The sequence below is a fragment of the Gadus chalcogrammus genome, chromosome 6 (assembly GCF_026213295.1).
Source record: "Gadus chalcogrammus isolate NIFS_2021 chromosome 6, NIFS_Gcha_1.0, whole genome shotgun sequence".
Lineage (NCBI taxonomy): Eukaryota > Metazoa > Chordata > Actinopteri > Gadiformes > Gadidae > Gadus > Gadus chalcogrammus.
Genome location: NC_079417.1, coordinates 22,869,623 through 22,887,477, shown reverse-complemented (window position 1 = coordinate 22,887,477; position 17,855 = coordinate 22,869,623). Strand labels below are relative to the sequence as shown.

The 17,855-nt window shown below is 44.2% G+C and overlaps 1 protein-coding gene across 1 annotated transcript; it reads left to right on the top strand.

Moving 5' to 3' along the window:
• The first annotated feature begins 5,000 nt into the window (after nucleotides 1-5,000).
• si:dkey-283b1.6 (uncharacterized) lies at nucleotides 5,001-17,608 on the top strand. The gene is made up of 4 exons (XM_056593035.1): nucleotides 5,001-5,294; nucleotides 7,010-7,102; nucleotides 8,050-8,332; nucleotides 15,016-17,608. Exons 2-4 carry the CDS (start codon nucleotides 7,071-7,073, stop codon nucleotides 15,160-15,162), a joined length of 462 nt encoding a protein of 153 aa, XP_056449010.1. The 5' UTR covers nucleotides 5,001-5,294; nucleotides 7,010-7,070; the 3' UTR covers nucleotides 15,163-17,608.
• The last annotated feature ends 247 nt before the right edge of the window (nucleotides 17,609-17,855 follow it).

The following is a 17,855-nucleotide window of genomic DNA, read 5'->3' as shown; positions in this document are numbered from 1 at the left end:
CACCTCACTCTGTCATCAAAGAACCAGGGATTACGTTAAGTAACCCAAAGTTTCCCTGCCTCCAGCGTCTGCTCTCGGGGCCGCCGAAGGAACTCCCTTGGCGGCGGGACGCTCTCCCACAGGCAGGGGGAGCAATCATAGATTACCCAGAGATCGGCCAGCGTTTGTGGGCCTGGCCGCTGAATGCGAGCGCCTAGAGGGTCTCGGCCTCTCCCAGGAGGTCGTACGGACCATCCAGGGTGCCAGAGCTGACTCCACCAGAGCGTGTTACTCGGCTAAATGGGCGGCTTTCCAGAAATGGTGCACGGAGAGGGGTTGTGATCCCATCTCCTGCCCTACGCCGCGTGTGCTCTCTTTCCTCCATACACTGATGGAAAGAGGGCTGGCCTTTAGCACAGTTAAGACGTACACGGCTGCTGTTTCATCATGCCAAGAAGGCTTGGGGGATAAAACTGTTTTTAGTCACCCCTTAATGAAGCGCTTCCTGAAAGGTGTGAGGAGAGAGAGACCCGTGACGGGCTCTCTCACTCCACAATGGGATTTAACACTGGTGTTGCACGCACTGGTTAAGTCCCCTTTTGAGCCTCTTGACCGGGTGCCCCTCAAGTTTGTGTCAGCCAAGACAGCTTTGCTGCTGGCCCAGACGTCAGCTAAGAGAGTGAGCGACCTATCTGCACTCTCTGTAGCCCCTTCTTGTCTTAGAATACAAGGGGACGGCAGTTCGGCCATATTCACCCGAACCCGGCTTTTACACCTAAGAGTTTTACTAGCTCGTTCAGATCGAGAGTAATAACACTCAATGGTTTCTCTCTCCCTCCTCATCAATCTGAGGAGGAGGCAACAGCCCATCTCTTGTGCCCGCTACGCGCGCTTGCCTGTTATGTGAAGCGCACGGAGGCTCTGCGCAAATCTCAACAGTTATTTGTGCATTACAGAGAACATTCCCAGGGCCTCCCCCTGACGAAACAACGGCTGTCGCATTGGCTGTGTGATGCTATCACACAGGCTTACGTGTCAGCGGGGGCAGAGCCACCTGAGACTATCAGAGCTCACTCGACCAGAGGAATATCATCCTCTGTCGCTCTGCAAAGAGGGATGCCTATGGAGGATATCTGCACAGCAGCCTCCTTGGCTTCCCCATGCTCTTTTATTAGGTTTTACCGAAGAGACATGTCGCGCCTCTCTATGACACACTCAGTTCTAGGTGCTTTGTCAGAGTGAGTGTGATTGTGTGACTATTCCCCTCGCATATTAAACATTGTGAGGAGGAGTCAAATATTCATGCTGAGAGCTCTTGTGTCTTATCAGACACATTGGAGCTGCTCGTTGATGACGTGCCGTTAGACGCATGACGTATGTTATGCTACGTCTGACGCATGATACTAGCGCGTATGCTGCTGTTTCTGGTACTGATCGGGACCAATGAGGCATAGACTATATCGTGCTTCGCCCTTTAACCCAATAGCGATATTCTATGAGTATAGGCGCAGCCTTTTAAGTGTCGGCCTCATTGTCCTTTAAATAGCTGAAGAAAAGCTGTTTATTGGGAGCAGAACGTCCGCCGGCACCCGCCTATATCTGCAAAATGCGGGCGTCGTTGAGGCCTGCGGACGTAATTGAGGCCCACGCTGTTGGTGGGCGGGGATTACAAATTTTTCAGTGCTACGGCTCACGCCTAGGGATAACCCAATAGCGATAGCCTTAAAAGGCTGCGCCTATACTCATAGAATCTAGAGTTACAATACGTAACTATCGTTCTTTGAAGTCTCTTCTATTTCCACAACGAGACTGTAGTGGGGGTTATCTCAGCCATGGTTGAGAAGGAATTGGGGGAAAGGAACTTTGGCTTTGACTCCCTTAAGTGTACATGAACTGCGACATGCCGCCGGTTGCCGCGAGGCACCACCGCCGCGAAGCACCACGTCCGGCAGCAGGCAGCGCGTGGATCAGTCTACTTCAGATTGATGTGAAAGTGGAAGAACCAGAGACGTCGGAGAACCCGACAAAGTCGTTTGTGATTCATACTATCGTTTGGAGGCACACAGAGCTTTTGCCCATGATAATATGTATTATATGATATAGATATCTATGTATGATATTATTTAGATATAGAGCTCCAGGACTGTAACGCAAGTGTTGTACACCTTGTTATTTGGATAACCGTTCTGCTTTTGGTGTTATGGCGCATAACACGTCGGACTCTCGTCTCTGGTATTTCTACAATCAGACTTGTAGTGGGGGTTATCTCAGCCATGGTTGAGAATAAATTGGGAGAAAGGAACTTTGGCTTTGACTCCCTCAAGAACATGAACCGCGACATGGAGGAGAAAGGGATTGTTGGCCGCGAATGTCTCCCGCTTGAGCCCCGCTTCCCGCTGCCAATGGACCGCTGCCGGGGGACCACCGCCTCGGCGCTGCAGGAGGCGGAGGTGCCTAAGCGCTGCCCGGCAACAATCCCTTTCTCCTCCATGTTCAGTCTACTTCAGATTGATGTGGACGTGGAAGAACCAGGAACGTCGGAGAACACAATGCGGTCGTTTGAGATTCATAATATCGGCTCAGACAGCTTTTTGCCGCGATAATATATATTATATGATATAGATATCTATGTATATGATATTATTTAGATATAGAGCTCCAGTACTCCTGTGTGTTCTAGAATATTTACAGAACACGGCTAAAGGCTGTGTGCGCCTCGCCATTGCAATACATCCACTGTAAACAGAGCGCATGGTACAGTGGCTGCAAGCTGCTCAGGGCCACACCCCCACCCTCCTCCTTGACCCACCTCGCTCCTCCTGATTTGCATTAAAGCTACAGACACCAAAACAGCGCATTTGGGGGAAGGTCAATGTGCGACTGCCTCGGAGTGGCTGTAACTCTGCACCACGGCTGAATTTCGGGAACGTCTTTGAATACTGTGTTAGTGGCCCACTAAAACCTATATTAAAGCATCCATAAAATAGCATGTCATGGCACCTTTAAACATAGGAAGGGCGGCCAGCCGCATCTATTCCTTGCAACCAATCACAAATCAGCTAATTCTTTTTTTAATTTTCTAAATAAATGAGCCTTCTAGCCTGACTAGAAGGCTAATTTGCATTGCATTTAAGCAGCACGCACCATTAATCAACTTTACTTTATGAAGTTGAACTTTGTCTGCATGTTTGATTAAAAGTTTAGAAGCATTGCACTCTGCTGACACACTGTTAAGTGTCTAGTTTTTAGTTATGATCCTCTCTAATGCACCTCCACACGACGCATCACGCGAGTATGTTTTTTTAAAAGTTGTGTAGGCCTACGCTTTAGAAAAAGCATGCATGTGTGGGTGCACTGCACGCTCGTTCATGAATGCGTGTTCATGTTTGCCTCCCTGGTGAGCTCGGCCAGGAACCGCTACTGCCCGCTGGACTCTCGTCTCTGGTATTTCCACAACAAGACTCGTAGTGGGGGTTATCTCAGCCATGGTTGAGAAGGGGAAAGGAACTTTGGCTTTGACTCCCTGAAGTATATGAACCACGACATGGAGGAGAAAAGGATTGTCTCCCGCATGAGCCCCGATTCCCGCTGCCCGCTGCCGAGGGACCACCGGCTCGGCGCTGCCCGCTGCAGTAGGTGGTGGTGCTTAAGCGCTGCCCGCTGCCGAGGCGGTGGTCCCTCTGCAGCGAGGCTCCGGCGGGAGACAATCGCGGTCCACAATCGGGGTCAACAATCCCGGGCAACAATCCCTTTCCCCTCCATGTCGTGGTTCATATACTTCAGGGAGTCAAAGCCAAAGTTCCTTTCCCAGTCCCACACAGATTTGGCCGTGATAATATATGATATAGATACATTATGTTTAATAAGATATTATTAAGATATAGAGCTCCAGGACTCCCGCCGGAGCTCCCGGAGTGTTCTAGAATATTTACAGAACACGTCCAAAGACTGTGTGCGCCTCGCCATTGCGATACATCCACTGTAAACAGAGCGCATGGTACCGGGGCCGCCAGCTGCTCAGGGCCACACCCCCAACCTCCTCCTTGACCCGCCTCTCTCCTCTTCATTTGCATTAAAGCTACAGACACCAAAACTGCGCTTTTTGGGAAAGCTCAATGTGCGACTGGTCAAAACCATACTAATGTAGCTGTTCATCAATTTAAACAACATTCTTACAAACTCAAACTTTATTCAAGACCCACTTTGACATTGACATTGCTCCTTTATAATGCGTCCAGTTTCTGAAAATGTGCTCCAGGGCAGATTATTAAAAATATACTTTTTGAACAGTGAGTAATGCAATAAATTGGCACATTTAGTAAAACTAAATCGGAAAGTTTAAGTTTAAGATTGATTTGACCCTTGTTCCATTTTGATTTATCTTATCAAAAACATTCCCAACCCCATTGTAAAATACTTTTAGGAGGACACTTCCTGGTTACAGAGAGTGTACATGTGTCAAATAATATAATTTGGATCACTCCATGCCCCGAAATAATTAATGTTTTATGATATGAATTGATGTTTAATAAATTAATCTGTTCACACACACACACACACACACACACACACACACACACACACACACACACACACACACACACAAACACACACACACACACACACACACACACACACACACACACACACACACACACACACACACACACACACACACACACACACACACACACACACACATAAATATAGCAAATGAGATGGTTGAACCATTGTTAGCTTCTTACTGTAGCTACATTGACAATAGTTAGATGGATGGATAGTTGGTGAGTAAAAGTGTTGGACAGTGTATTGAGTATTGGTTTATACAGCCCGTCTTTTGAGGTGCGTGTGTTTCCATTGTAACCTGGGTCAACTGACCGCGGCTTGTGGAAGCCCTGAGTAGCTATATCTTTAAAGCCACTAATGCAGCCATAAAGTTCACATAATGGACCTTTAGCACGTCTCCCCACATACGCACACACACACGCCCTGCTGACTGATAACACACATGTTGAGCAAATATGTGAAGTAATATGACTAGCCCCAAGAACAGACTCACAGATTTATAGGTTAATGTCACATGAATGTTTCTGTGAGAATATACGGATTAAACACTCCTGTCGGTTAACTTTTGGACACACATATATGCGTGCGTAGCCCACATAGACATTCAAATTAAAAACGCAAAGAATAGAATTTGGATGCACAATTAAAAAGAAGACACACGCAATCTACTCACACACACTCACACACCTCACACACCTTTCCAGCTTGTTCATCCTCATCGTCATCTGAGCAGAACTGTCTAGCAGCAGGTAAGACTGTTTCACTATACTACGGTTTCTCAATCTCAAGTTATTCAATTCAATCCAATTTTATTTGTATACCCCCTAACCACAGTTATAGTCACAAAGGGCTTAACAGGCCGTATATTAAAGAAAACCCTAATAGGAATTAAGAAAACCCTCTTAATTCCTATGGAAGTATATTGAGAATGAGTTGTGGATCTCTCCTTCCAGGGATGGTTAGGATTGCAATGGGTGCCATAATTTAAATACATAGTAATGCAAGCATACATTTAAAATAATTGAGTCAAGAGAAATACATGTAGTCTATTGTGATGGGGTGCTGGCCGGTTAACAGGCTGGTAACCATCAGGGGAGTCCAGGCATCAAGTCCCTGCGATAGACCAGGTATCCAGTCACAGTCACCGCGACACTCTATAACAGCTCCTACCTCTAAATGGGCTTCATTCATTCAGCTTGATGACCTCATACCTTTCCATGTCCTTATGGTGGAGATTCTGGTGGTTGTCTGCATAACCGACTGTTGTCAATTAAATTCTTCAATTATTTTTGACACAATGCTACTGTTCCCGTATATGACCTGTAAACTTGGGCTCACATTTGCCAAGCTCCAGTTATATGCTGCCTGTATTGCTGTTATGGTATACAGCAGTTTTGCTCTGGATTCTTGTTCCTTGAATTGCGTTAGTTGGTTCTGTTTATTTTGGTACAGTTCCATTTGAACTGAAAACAGTTTGCTGTTTTCTTCATCAAATAATAATAAAGCAGAGATGTTGATGTCAAAGTCTGGGGCTACGACTTGCTGATCGAGGTGAACATGAACATGGATTTTGTTTTGGTTCTAATTGTATTGTGGACTATAGTTGCCTTGTTGTATAATTTTTTTATATTGCTTCTTGATATCTAATTGTTCATAGGCAACAGCAGGTTGTCATTCTGTCGCAGTTATAATTCATAGTCTCACGTGTTGTGCATAAATTAATGTAAAGTGAATGTGGTGAATACTTTGAAATTGTTAGATTGGTCTCAGATACGTTCCCTGAGTTCAGTGAATGGTTCTTGGGGAAACTTTCATTTGAATGATGAATTTATTTATTTGGACTTTAAACAGAACAGCATGTGCGGTTTCCCTCTATTTATATTTACACGGTCAGCGTACCATGCACACTGGTCCGTAAACGTTAGATATAATTGAACTTTGCTTCTTGTTATTTCCTCTCTGCCCGCCCTTGGACGTCCCGGACCCCTAGGCCCCCCAGTAAAGATTAGTCTCTCGGACATTCCTTCACATTGCCCCCCTTTTCCCACTGGAGTTTGAGGGTTCCCCTTAGTGCGGACTGACGCGTCCTGTCCAACTTACTGAGGGGACAGTTGAAATGAAGTGCTGTACACAAAGACTTACATTCCAGTTTTAAAGATCAATGTTTTACAGGCCTACATGTGACGCACTATACCATGTGATCAACCGATGAGCTATAGGAACCTGGAACATTTTACCGCCCAATTAGATTGTGCAACACACAGGTTGTGCTGCGGGAGTACACACACACCACCACTCACATCCACTGACACTCCCTGGCCCTGAGGAGCCTTAACGGGCTGTGGGAGCACCCATGAGGGAGGACATTTACAGGAGGATTCATAAGATGCCACTGCAGCTATTAGTCAAATGTGTGTGATCAGGAAGATAATGAGTATGGCTCTTGGTTCTGTCTCTCCTGTAGGTCTCCACTGTGGTTCTACTCTGGTTGTTTTCTTTTACAAGGATTCTACTGGGATCCAACCATGGGCGTCCAACAGAACATTCCTGCACTAGAGTAAGACTGTGGACTTTAATGCCTCTCGCCCACAGTGTTTGGATTGAGTTTCCTGGTTCTCAAGCATTCGGGTCAATTAGCAATGGCAGACGTCAAACAAATATGAGAACCATGAGGCACACGGTCAACACACTTTACATTAAATAATGAGTGAGCAAATATTGCTCATAGCAACTTTCAAATAAAAGCCATTATATATAAACTAGAGCTGTCAAGCGATTAAAATATTTAATCGTGATTAATCGCATTAATGTCATAGTTAACTCACGATTAATCGCAAATTATTTTTCTATGCTAAATATCCCTTGATTTTTTTGTCCCATAATTCTTCTCATTTTAATTATCTTATCAACATGGTGAAGTGCATCGGCTTGCCTTGTGCAAATGATTTTTTATTGATAACAACATTGGCATATACTGATCAAAGCAGGACGATACAAAAATATAGCCTATAGTGCAATTAAACGACTGCTTTGAACAAATGTCATTTGAACATAGCAGTCAGGCTACTGCTTCTTTGTTTTGAGCCAAAGATATATATATATATTTTTTTTTTTAATCGCGCGATATTTTTTTTAACGCCGTAAAAATGGTTTGCGTTAACGCCGTTAATAACGCGTTTAACTGACAGCTCCAATATAAACCAATAAATAGATATAGTATTTAAGCTATAAGTATAGCACAAAGCATCTGTCCTCTTCTACGTACATATTCCTGGTTTATGTTTTGACGTAACCAAACGTAAACCAAACAAATTAGTGAAACCTAATAAATTTGCAGATGCCGGATGACTTTGAAGTTTTGCAATTCCTTACATTTCAATTTTGTTTCAACATAATCACCTCAACCAAATCATCTCTCTCCTCTCTCTCTTCTCGTCCTCATCTTACCCTCCACCCACCTCTCCCTCTTACCCCTCTCCCCCTCTCCCTTCTCTCCCCCTCCAGGATCTTCCTGGGGATGCTGGGCTTCGGTTTCACCATCCTCTTCTGCACGGCGTTCTGCAGGGTGTGCCAACGTTTCCGCGACGACCAGCTGGAGCGGGAAGAGTGGTTGCGTAACCGCGAGGCGGACCGGCCCACCTCAGTGTTCGTCATCCCGGTCCAGGGCGGCCACTCCGCACTGGGGAGGGAGGAATACCCCGTTAGAGGGCCACCGCGCTACAGCCAAGAGGTCCACAGACCGCCGCGCTACAGCACCACCACCGGCCCACCCCCGGCCTATAACGAGGTGAGGCGGGACGTAGTGGGCATGGCAACAACGGTCGGCTCTGATATGCAGACTCACTGCATAATGCAGGATTTTAACACGAATATATCGTTTTATTATTTTGTTTTGTATTTCTTTTTTTTTATGTAACTTATGCTCTTTCAGTGAAATCTGTTCTATATGGGTTGATATACTCCATAATTTTTTTCCAACCTTTATCAAAGATGTCTGTCTTTAGTCTCAAAGAAGATGAAATGTCATCCATCACTTTTAACCTGTGACTGCTTTTAGCCTGCTTCTTGACGTAAAAATGTTGTCCTTTTGGGTTTTCTATTGCCGATCAGTGCATGATTTCCATTGCTTATCGTTTCCCTGGCTTTCCCCCTTTTCCTTCATGCAAGATGTGTTTACCACACTGAGGTCCTTTAAGGCCTTTGTGTACTTCAGAAATAGGTTTGAGCCCTTGGTCAGCTCTGTATGCTGGAATTAAAAAACAGAACCTAAAGAAATCTCGGTTGGTCCAGCGATATTGCTTCCTCAGATCTTGTAAGCTTTTAAGTGAGGATTTCGCAAAGAAATCCACATAAATATTCCGTCCTTGTTTTTCGAATATGTATCCAATCTGTTTGGAATCGAACATGGATCATATCTCTCCCAGCGAATCAGTGGATGGGCTCCTTTACCCCAAAGAACTTAGCCGCCTTAAACCAGATTTTAAATGTGAAAGATCTAGCCATCGACTGGGTGTTTTAATTCCACGTGTCCAATAAGGCTGTAGTGGGACCTTGACCGATCACTGGCGTTCAACCGACTTCCATATCGCTGAATGCCAGGGTTGCATATTAAGGGTTTCATCTGAGCTGCCTGGTAATACTTTTTTGGAGGACCAGACCCCCTTTATCCCTATGAACCTGGAGGGTCTTGTATCCACATGTTGATTCTGAAAATATCTCATCTGGAATATCCACTGGTGGTGTTAACCACCAATCAAGAAGCCTTGGGAGAATGTTAATTTAAACTATTTCGACACGTTGGATGAATCCAAGGAAGGGCCAACCCCACCGGACCCGGTCTCATCTAGTGGTTTTATGGTGCTTTTCCACCGGCGGGTACACTTCAAATCCAGCACGCCGCCCTCAGCCAAGTGGTGAGGGTGTGGTATAGCCCAGCTCAGTTACGGCTCGCGTTTCCACCACCGACAGTACCCTTATTGTAGGGTGGGGTTCAAGCCGTATGGCGATAGCCGCGAGCTACGTAAACATCTGACCTCATAGCAGCCCCACAAACTGTAGCCTGCTGATAAATCCAAGGAAAAAGAAGAACGCACACAATGAACAAAGAGCAACAATGTAGGACTTCCAAGAAGGACAGCAAACTTTTGCGTGACATTTTCTTCAATAACCTAAGCTTTCGCCGTTGTCCAGAAATACCTTGCGGGTAATGTGTGTGTTTGTTATTATCCAGGGTTGCCAACTTTGGGACTTTGGCTGGAGTGAGACTCTAAAATATTAGTGTTAGCGGCTAATTTTTTGGACGACCCTTAACCCTAAAAAAATATTTTACACAAAATAGTCCTCGTTTAGTATAAAGCCTCATCTATGAAAAAAAGTTAAAGAATGGAAACGCTTTTTCAAAATGTACAATCTGGGCCACCTTGAATCATTTGGGAAATTTAAAAGTGCCACTCGCCCGATTCTCAAGTATGCCAAGATATACCCTGGGCTAGGCTCTACCCCCTGTGAAAATCAACAAGATATACTATTTTGTTTAGGCAAATGTCCCACCAATATTTATGCCACTTGCTTACTCTCTATATGTCATTCATGGTTTTATTTTTATAATTTTTATTAATTCAGGCATTACAGAAATTTCATGGTCATAAATAAAAAATACGAACTGCAGTTTAATTTCTTTGTTTGTTCTTGAATTGACGTAGAATGGAGAAAAGGCTCATGGGATTGGGAAATGCGTTTATCCAATAAACAGATGGAGGTCAAGTCTATTTTCGGAAATGTAGGGGGATATATTAGTGGCCCCAGGTCGAATGGTATGACCCAAGATACGTCAGACAGAGAAAGCGCCTAAATTCGACGGTACCACCTTGTCATTTGTTTACCCAGGTGCCATGGCAACACCATTGCTACCTCTCATTGGCTGAATCTTTGAGAACGTTGTAGACTCAATCGATATAAGGTGGCGGGGAGACGAAGCTCTGTTCGTTTGTATATTTTATTTACGTAACCATATTTTTGTTTTATGTTAAAAAAAAAAGAATCAAAGAACCAGTTCTTCTTGTTTTGGGGAACAAGTTCTTGTCGTTCACGTTCGGGATTCATCCGTTGTGAACGAATCGGTCGCGACCGACCCATCCCCAAACGCGCATCAGTGGGCTCCGACTCCGGCTCTGAACTCTCTCTGACCTTTTCAAACGCAACTTAGTATCATGTGCGTGGTTTTCAGCGAATCAACGATCAGAGAATACTGCCGTGATCACGTTGTAGGTAGGCAGATGATACAGCTGTTAGTCTGCTCCCGCAGAAAATGAACGGGAGGATTTTTTATTTTGGCGTGACATTTCTTGCGTGTGCGTGACAGCGTGAGATTGATGGTGAAAGCGTGAGAGTCACGCCAGGGGCGTGACTGTTGGCAACCCTGTATTATCCCCCTGTCCCACGGAAGTGCAATTCTGTCGACCAATCATTGGACGGCGTGTGTACCTCAAACTTGCCGGTGTGGGTACCAGATTGACTCGGCTGCCAGATCTACTCGGGGTCCTGCGCTTACAGATGACGTATCGACACTTGACGTATCGACACGGGGCCTGCCCGTAATTCCGACACCTCATTGTTCCGACGTCTCAATGGTCCGAAATATTTCCCATTAGATGGGAATGCCACTATGCCGACGGTTCAATGTTCCGAAAACGGAACCCATTGGTCCGAAGGTCCGTTTGTCCGACTTTTCAAAAAGGAGGCGCATTAGGCCGACGGTTCAATATGCCGAATAGGCCTACATAAAGAGTTGTATACCTCGCTCGCGCTCTCTCTCGCTCTCTCTCACTCTCTCCCACTCTCTCTCCAAGATACAACCTAGGCATATCACGTTCACGATGATTATTGGAGAGCAAAGTGACAACGCTTCACTTAATTTCGACACGATGTTTCAGCCCAATGGACAGAGAGCGTAGGTCTAATTCTCAACACGGACACGCACACACACACACACACACACACATACACACACAAACACACACACACACACACTCACACTTGACTAAGTACACGGAATGAGGTATAAGTTTGACTAAATCAATACCAGTGAAATTATTTAGGCTAAAAGCCCACTGTAAACACAGATAAACAACACATATAGGCCCTAAAGCTACTAAAGATAAAAATTGTTTTTGTTTTTCACTCACTGTTTGACTTCTTTACGGGAAAAGTATTAGTCCTTGTGGGCCTATAACATGCGCTTCATAAATTCACATATTGTGACCGTTCAAGCCCACAGCAACAGTTTGGCTTGGTGAAGTGCACTGCTGGAACTTAAAAGACGATGCACTGCCTACATCGTCTTTTATTTTTGGTTTCATAATCACACATGTGGAATTGCGCCTTGGCCTATTCCGCATATTGAACCGTCGGCCTAATGCGCCTCCTTTTTGAAAAGTCGGACAAACGGACCTTCGGACCAATGGGTTCCGTTTTCGGAACATTGAACCGTCGGCATAGTGGCATGTCGATTTAATGGGAAATATTTCGGACCATTGAGACGTCGGAACAATGAGGCGTCGGAATTACGGCATGGCACCATCGACACAAGCCAACGGACAAAACCCGGAAGGGTTGTTTATAAAAGGGGCTCAATCATGGCCATAAAAAGAAGGCTGAATCCGTTTTGGTTTTGATTTCATTGAACGCAGCCCGTTCTTTCGCACAAACAAAGCCATTGGAAACACGTCTAAAAGCACTGATGAATGCATATGTAACCCAGTTCCTGTTAGGGACTCTTATTCTGAAGGAGGAGAACGGAAGTGTCTGCGTGTGGGTCGCTGTTTTGACTCTGTGTTGGGAGCGCTGGAAATAAAGTGGATCGCCCCGTTCAGTGAATGGAGTTAACCAATTCTTCTTTTATGTATCACCAACTATAGGCAACAATAATTTGTACATTAGATTATTATTCATAGATTAAAAAACAAAAGGAGATCGTTAATATTTGGGAATAACATGGGAATGAATGAAACGCGCATGCGCATTTAAAAGACAGCGTTTACAGGAAGTGCGTCTTTATTGCGCATCCAGGACCCCGAGTCGATCTGGCAGCCGAGTCAATCTGGTACCCACACAGGCACACTTCCAGAGGTCTCGGTACCCCAACGTAGGAGTGCTGCGAGTCGAGTGCGGCTCAATACGGCTCAGTCCGGATCACGACCACTTTTGCAGACTGAACCGACCCGCACCCTCCGGTGGAAATGCGCCACTAGTCTCTAGAGGCTAGTCTTGGTAGGTCCTTAGTAACGGCACACCCAGATATCTCATACTATCTACCTCCCTAAATACCTCCCCATTTTGTCTCTGAATTGCTGACGGGTTACATCATTAAATGTTTAGAGCTGTGATTATGAGTTTAATTGGTACCCTGATAATGATCCAAGTTCGTAAAGCATTTGTAATAAGCCAGGAAGAGTGTGGGCTGGACGTGTCTAGTGAACCAGGAAGTACTATGTTGTGTTGGCCTGCCGGTCTAACTCCATGTATTGACACAGGTTTTTACCATAAATATACAGTGTTAACACTGGACATTAACTTCCAAGAAAAATAGGAACTACACGCCAAACAGAGCCCATAAGCCTCGCTTCCATATTATTAAAGGTGAAGTGTGTAGAACAGAATGGCATCTAGCGGGACAGACTTGGCAGAAATGGAATGTGAAGTGTTTTAAAGGGCTCATGTCATGCCACCAGGTGTGGGTGTGATTAGCTGGTACAAGCAGTTTGGCACTAGCCTGGGCCTACCAGACTCTCGAACTTCGTTTCATTTGCACAGAGAGTCTGGACCCACTCCATTGACTAACGTTAACTCACTTGAAGGCGGGTGTCTGTGAAAGTTTAAAACTATTGGATCTGGCCAGTACCACTCTGGATCTACCATAACCAATCTCTAACGTTTGGCCAGGAATCACGTTGCGCGCAGGCTGTAAACAAGCCAAACACTGTGCGTGAAGATGTCCGTCAACGAGAGCTGACCTTAACGTCATTGTTCTCAGCCACTCCCTCTGTTCGCTGTTTGGACGCACAAACTTTGGACGGAGACAATCCACGAACATACCGCAGACCCAGACGTAGTACTGAAGGGAAATGAAAATTAAGTATTGAGTTAAGTAATTAAGTACTTAGGCGGGCGGAGCCAGGCTAGTTTGGCACAGGGAAGGAATGATTTTCATAGTGACATCACAAGTGGGCGTGTCCACCCAGATATATGAAGGATAGATGAACAACGTTTGCTACAGTCCACCGGGTAGGTTGGTAGACTGATCTATCCAGCGTAGATCAGTCTAAGGACAGTTCCTCTGCGTCTCTCTCGTAGATCGCACCATCTTTAAACATCTTTGTTTAATACGACTGCATCACCTTCTCTCTCACTTTCTCTTCAGTTAGAACTGCTTATGAACATATCGCTGCGTTGTCTCTGTGGAGACAGCACAGCAACACCTCTACCCAAGCCCCCCCCCCCCCCCTGAACCGCGGAGCCGTCGCAATTACAAAAGAATGAAACCCAATAAACTGCCAATGTGTGCAGGGTCCGGGAGGGTAAATTGGGGTTCTAGCTCAAGCAAGCAATTTACCTCAGAGAGTGTAAAGGCGCAGACCGTGCCGCGAAAAAGGCTTGCATAAAATGTCATATTTGGCAGTGTAAAAACGCTCAGTGAGAGAGGGCTTCATCTGAGTAGAACGGCTCCAAATAAGCAACAAAGTCAGTAGTGTCAATTGTGTTCTCTGTGTTGTCCTACATAGCAGCGGACGCTTGGTGATGACGTATTATGACGTGATGACGTATGTACAAGAGGCAGCCGTACTCAGGCCCAGTTGAGATTGCCTAGTGTGAGCACAGGCCGGGGGGGGGGGGGGGGGGGGGAGAGACTGTACCGGGGGGGGGGTGATTGCGACCTTAGTATTGAATTAACATCTCCCCCCCTTGCTGATTAACAATGCACCGCTAATCAACTCAGACTCTCAGTATGTGTATTGACAAGCACCTCGGCTCCTAGCCTAGACCATGAGTACCACTTCTCAGATGTACCATTTGCTTACTTATATCACACCTTAATCGTTGCAGACAATGGAAACTACTTATGTTTTTGTTTATTAAAATCCTTTGCCGCTTATGCTAATAATCGTCATGTGATTCATCTTCTCTTTGAAGTTGTATGTGGTTTATAAATATACTACAATGTATTATTGATTAGTACCTTAATTTAGACACGCATATTTACAATGAGAGTATAATAACTATTATTGAACAGGATCTGTGTGTGTGTGTGTGTGTGTGTGTGTGTGTGTGTGTGTGTGTGTGTGTGTGTGTGTGTGTGTGTGTGTGTGTGTGTGTGTGTGTGTGTGTGTGTGTGTGTGTGTGTGTGTGTGTGTGTGTGTGTGTGTGTGTGTTTGTGTGTAACCCTCTCCTCTCCTTCTTTCTGTGTTCCTCCAGCTGGGCTTCAAACTAGAGGACCTCCCCCCTGGTTACACAGAACACAGCCTGGTCCCCAGCTACCCCACGTCCCCCCCTCCAACCTCCCCCAGCATGGGACCCAATCAAACAGAGGTCTTCACACCCGCTCACGCGGTGCGGGAGTGATGGCCTTAATGAGACTCGGTACGGACCGGAGAGATTGCAATGCACCTTATGTCTGGAAGATAATTATTTTAAATAGATGCTCTTTTCCTAGTTGTGATGTTGGGCAGTACACTTTAAATTCACAGGGGGAAACACACAAAGCGATGCCACGGTTGAAGAGCCACGGAGCCTCTCGGCGTCGTTGAAACCATGAAAGCATTCAACCACACTCCTTGAATTGTCCTTCTTCGTCTTATCCTTGGGAAGGGCTGGGGGAGGTCTTTGAACCCCTTCTGGACGATACCAGTGAGGGGAATGGAAACTAATGGTAATCTGATCAACAGCGGTTACACATGGGCATACATAGGAACACTGTGTAGGAATCTACATCAACACTATGAGGCCCCACGTTCCACTTGTTATTGTCTGCAGGGAGATGGGTGGCAGCCAGCAGGTTTACAACACAACACATGAATACAGACAGCAACGTAAACCAGAACACAATAGAAATTAATTCTGAAAGCGATGGGACACAAAATAGGTCCAGGTCGCTGTGCACTCTCACTCAGTCCAATATCCAGCCAACTGGAATCCAGGTCAGGCTTTAAAAGACAATGTGCAGACATGGCTGGAGCTAGTGTTGAATGCAGCAGAGAAGTCTGTAGGAGTCTGACTATACAATGTTTGTAGTTTATGTTTGTAGTAATGTATGTGTTTTCTTAATGGTATTGACGTTAGCCAGAGCTCTTTCTCTGTCGTTGATATTTGTGAAACCAATGGAAACCAATCTTTCCATCAGCGGTATTACCTCCTTTACTGTTATGACTCTATTACCCGGCTCTCGTAACAGTGACTTTAGAAGGGAGGCTGTTTGTTAATTTGGTTCAAGTTCAACTCCGGAATTGACAAATACCAATGGCAATTCCAAGTTAATGTTTGATCACAGATGGCTTGCGACACGCATCTCTAGGTTATAAAGTGGCACTAACTGCCCTTTGTTTCTCCTTGTGATCCCTACTGGGGAAAACGTTGACCCATTGCAAATGTACACAGGATATTCAAGGCTACGTTATGATTTATATTACTAATTGTTTGTCTTGAGTTTCTTAAACGTGGGAATGTTTGATGTGTACATCCTGGTTTCAAACTGAAAGAGTTCTTCAACTTTATGGTCATTTATACAAGAGAATCGCACAATGTGAGGAGTGGTCCTAGACGAGGTGTCTCCCGCCCTATCTCTCTGTGAGAGACAGCAATCGCACTAAGAAATTATGTATAGTTTTATGAGTTTTATAAATTGTCAAATTACTACTATACTATAGAAGTTGTACTATGAAAGTCATGATTGTACCTTAACAGCTTTGTCCATCCCTCTGTGTTCACGTGATAACTTATTCCCTTTGTATGATCTATAAAATGATATTCTAAATAATGTAAACGATTTGGAAAATGCATTTCATTCATTAAATGCGTTCAAAAACGAGAAGATAGGCTAGAGTTTTGTAGAGTTGTGGATGTTCTTCTTACTATATCAATGTAAAAAGTCATCACAATATATGATCATGAGCGAGACAATTCATCGCCTGTACTGTTATTGCATCTCCCTATAACCGGCAGACAGGATCATACTAAGTGAATAGTATGTAAGTAATAAGACTTGAGACCACTAGAGGGCGCTATGTATGTGTGTAGCAGGGCTGTGAGGGCTCTGCTCGTACGTATCGTACAGTATGCGTATGGTATCATACAATTATATTTTTTCGCAAATATAGGCCTAGTATTATGAATAATTGGAAACTTCAAGAGGTAAGGTTCAAGTGTAACCTACTCAATGCAAATGAATAGGAGGTTGATTATGGAAGCTTCAAAGTGAACAATAAACATATGGTTATAACCCTGTAGTAACCGCTTTTTTGCTCGTATTTTATAGATATTAAGCCTTGTATGCAAAATAGGGAAAATATTGCTTTCAACAATTGAGCCCAAATAAAACAAAGACAAATAGCTAATAAGCATATGCTGACGTCATTGCCTTTTTACGAACACACGCCAGGAGACCAAGGATGGAAGCACTACCGCTGTGGTTCATTCTATACAACCCCAATCACGCTTTATTCAAACTGTACAACCCCTATACACGCTGAATTCATACTATACAACCCCTATTCATGCTGAATTCATACTATACAGCACCTTTTTTTCCTCATTTAGGTAAAACCTAATGTGCGACCCTCACCAAAAAGCACTGTTTCACAAAAATGTGCATAATTGAGCTAAAGTATTTAGTAGTAGGCTACGCTTAACATATTTTGACGTGAGTCTACATCCGACAACAACAACATTAAGAAACACACTGTCATTTTCAATTATCCTCAACCCATAAACACTTGTGCGATCCCCAATAACTTGATTTTACTGTGTCACGTTTGCATGTATATGGGCAGCTGCACTGCATTTGATTTGTAGGCTTACGTTGAAAGAAACGACCATGCAGACCTATGTCTTTGTACGTGTACGAAACATATATGCCTGCATATATATATATATATATATATATATATATATATATATATATATATATATATATATATATATATATATATATATATATATATATATATATATATATATATATATATATATATATATATATATATATACATACATATATATATATATATATATATATATATATATTTCTTTTTATATTTTAT

Bases quoted from the DNA above. Each gene is read 5' to 3' on its own strand.
- si:dkey-283b1.6 (XM_056593035.1), top strand. From the start codon at position 7,071: ATGGGCGTCCAACAGAACATTCCTGCACTAGA. The intron at 7,103-8,049 runs GTAAGACTGTGG...CTCCCCCTCCAG, and splicing joins CAGAACATTCCTGCACTAGA to GATCTTCCTGGGGATGCTGG. The intron at 8,333-15,015 runs GTGAGGCGGGAC...GTGTTCCTCCAG, and splicing joins CACCCCCGGCCTATAACGAG to CTGGGCTTCAAACTAGAGGA.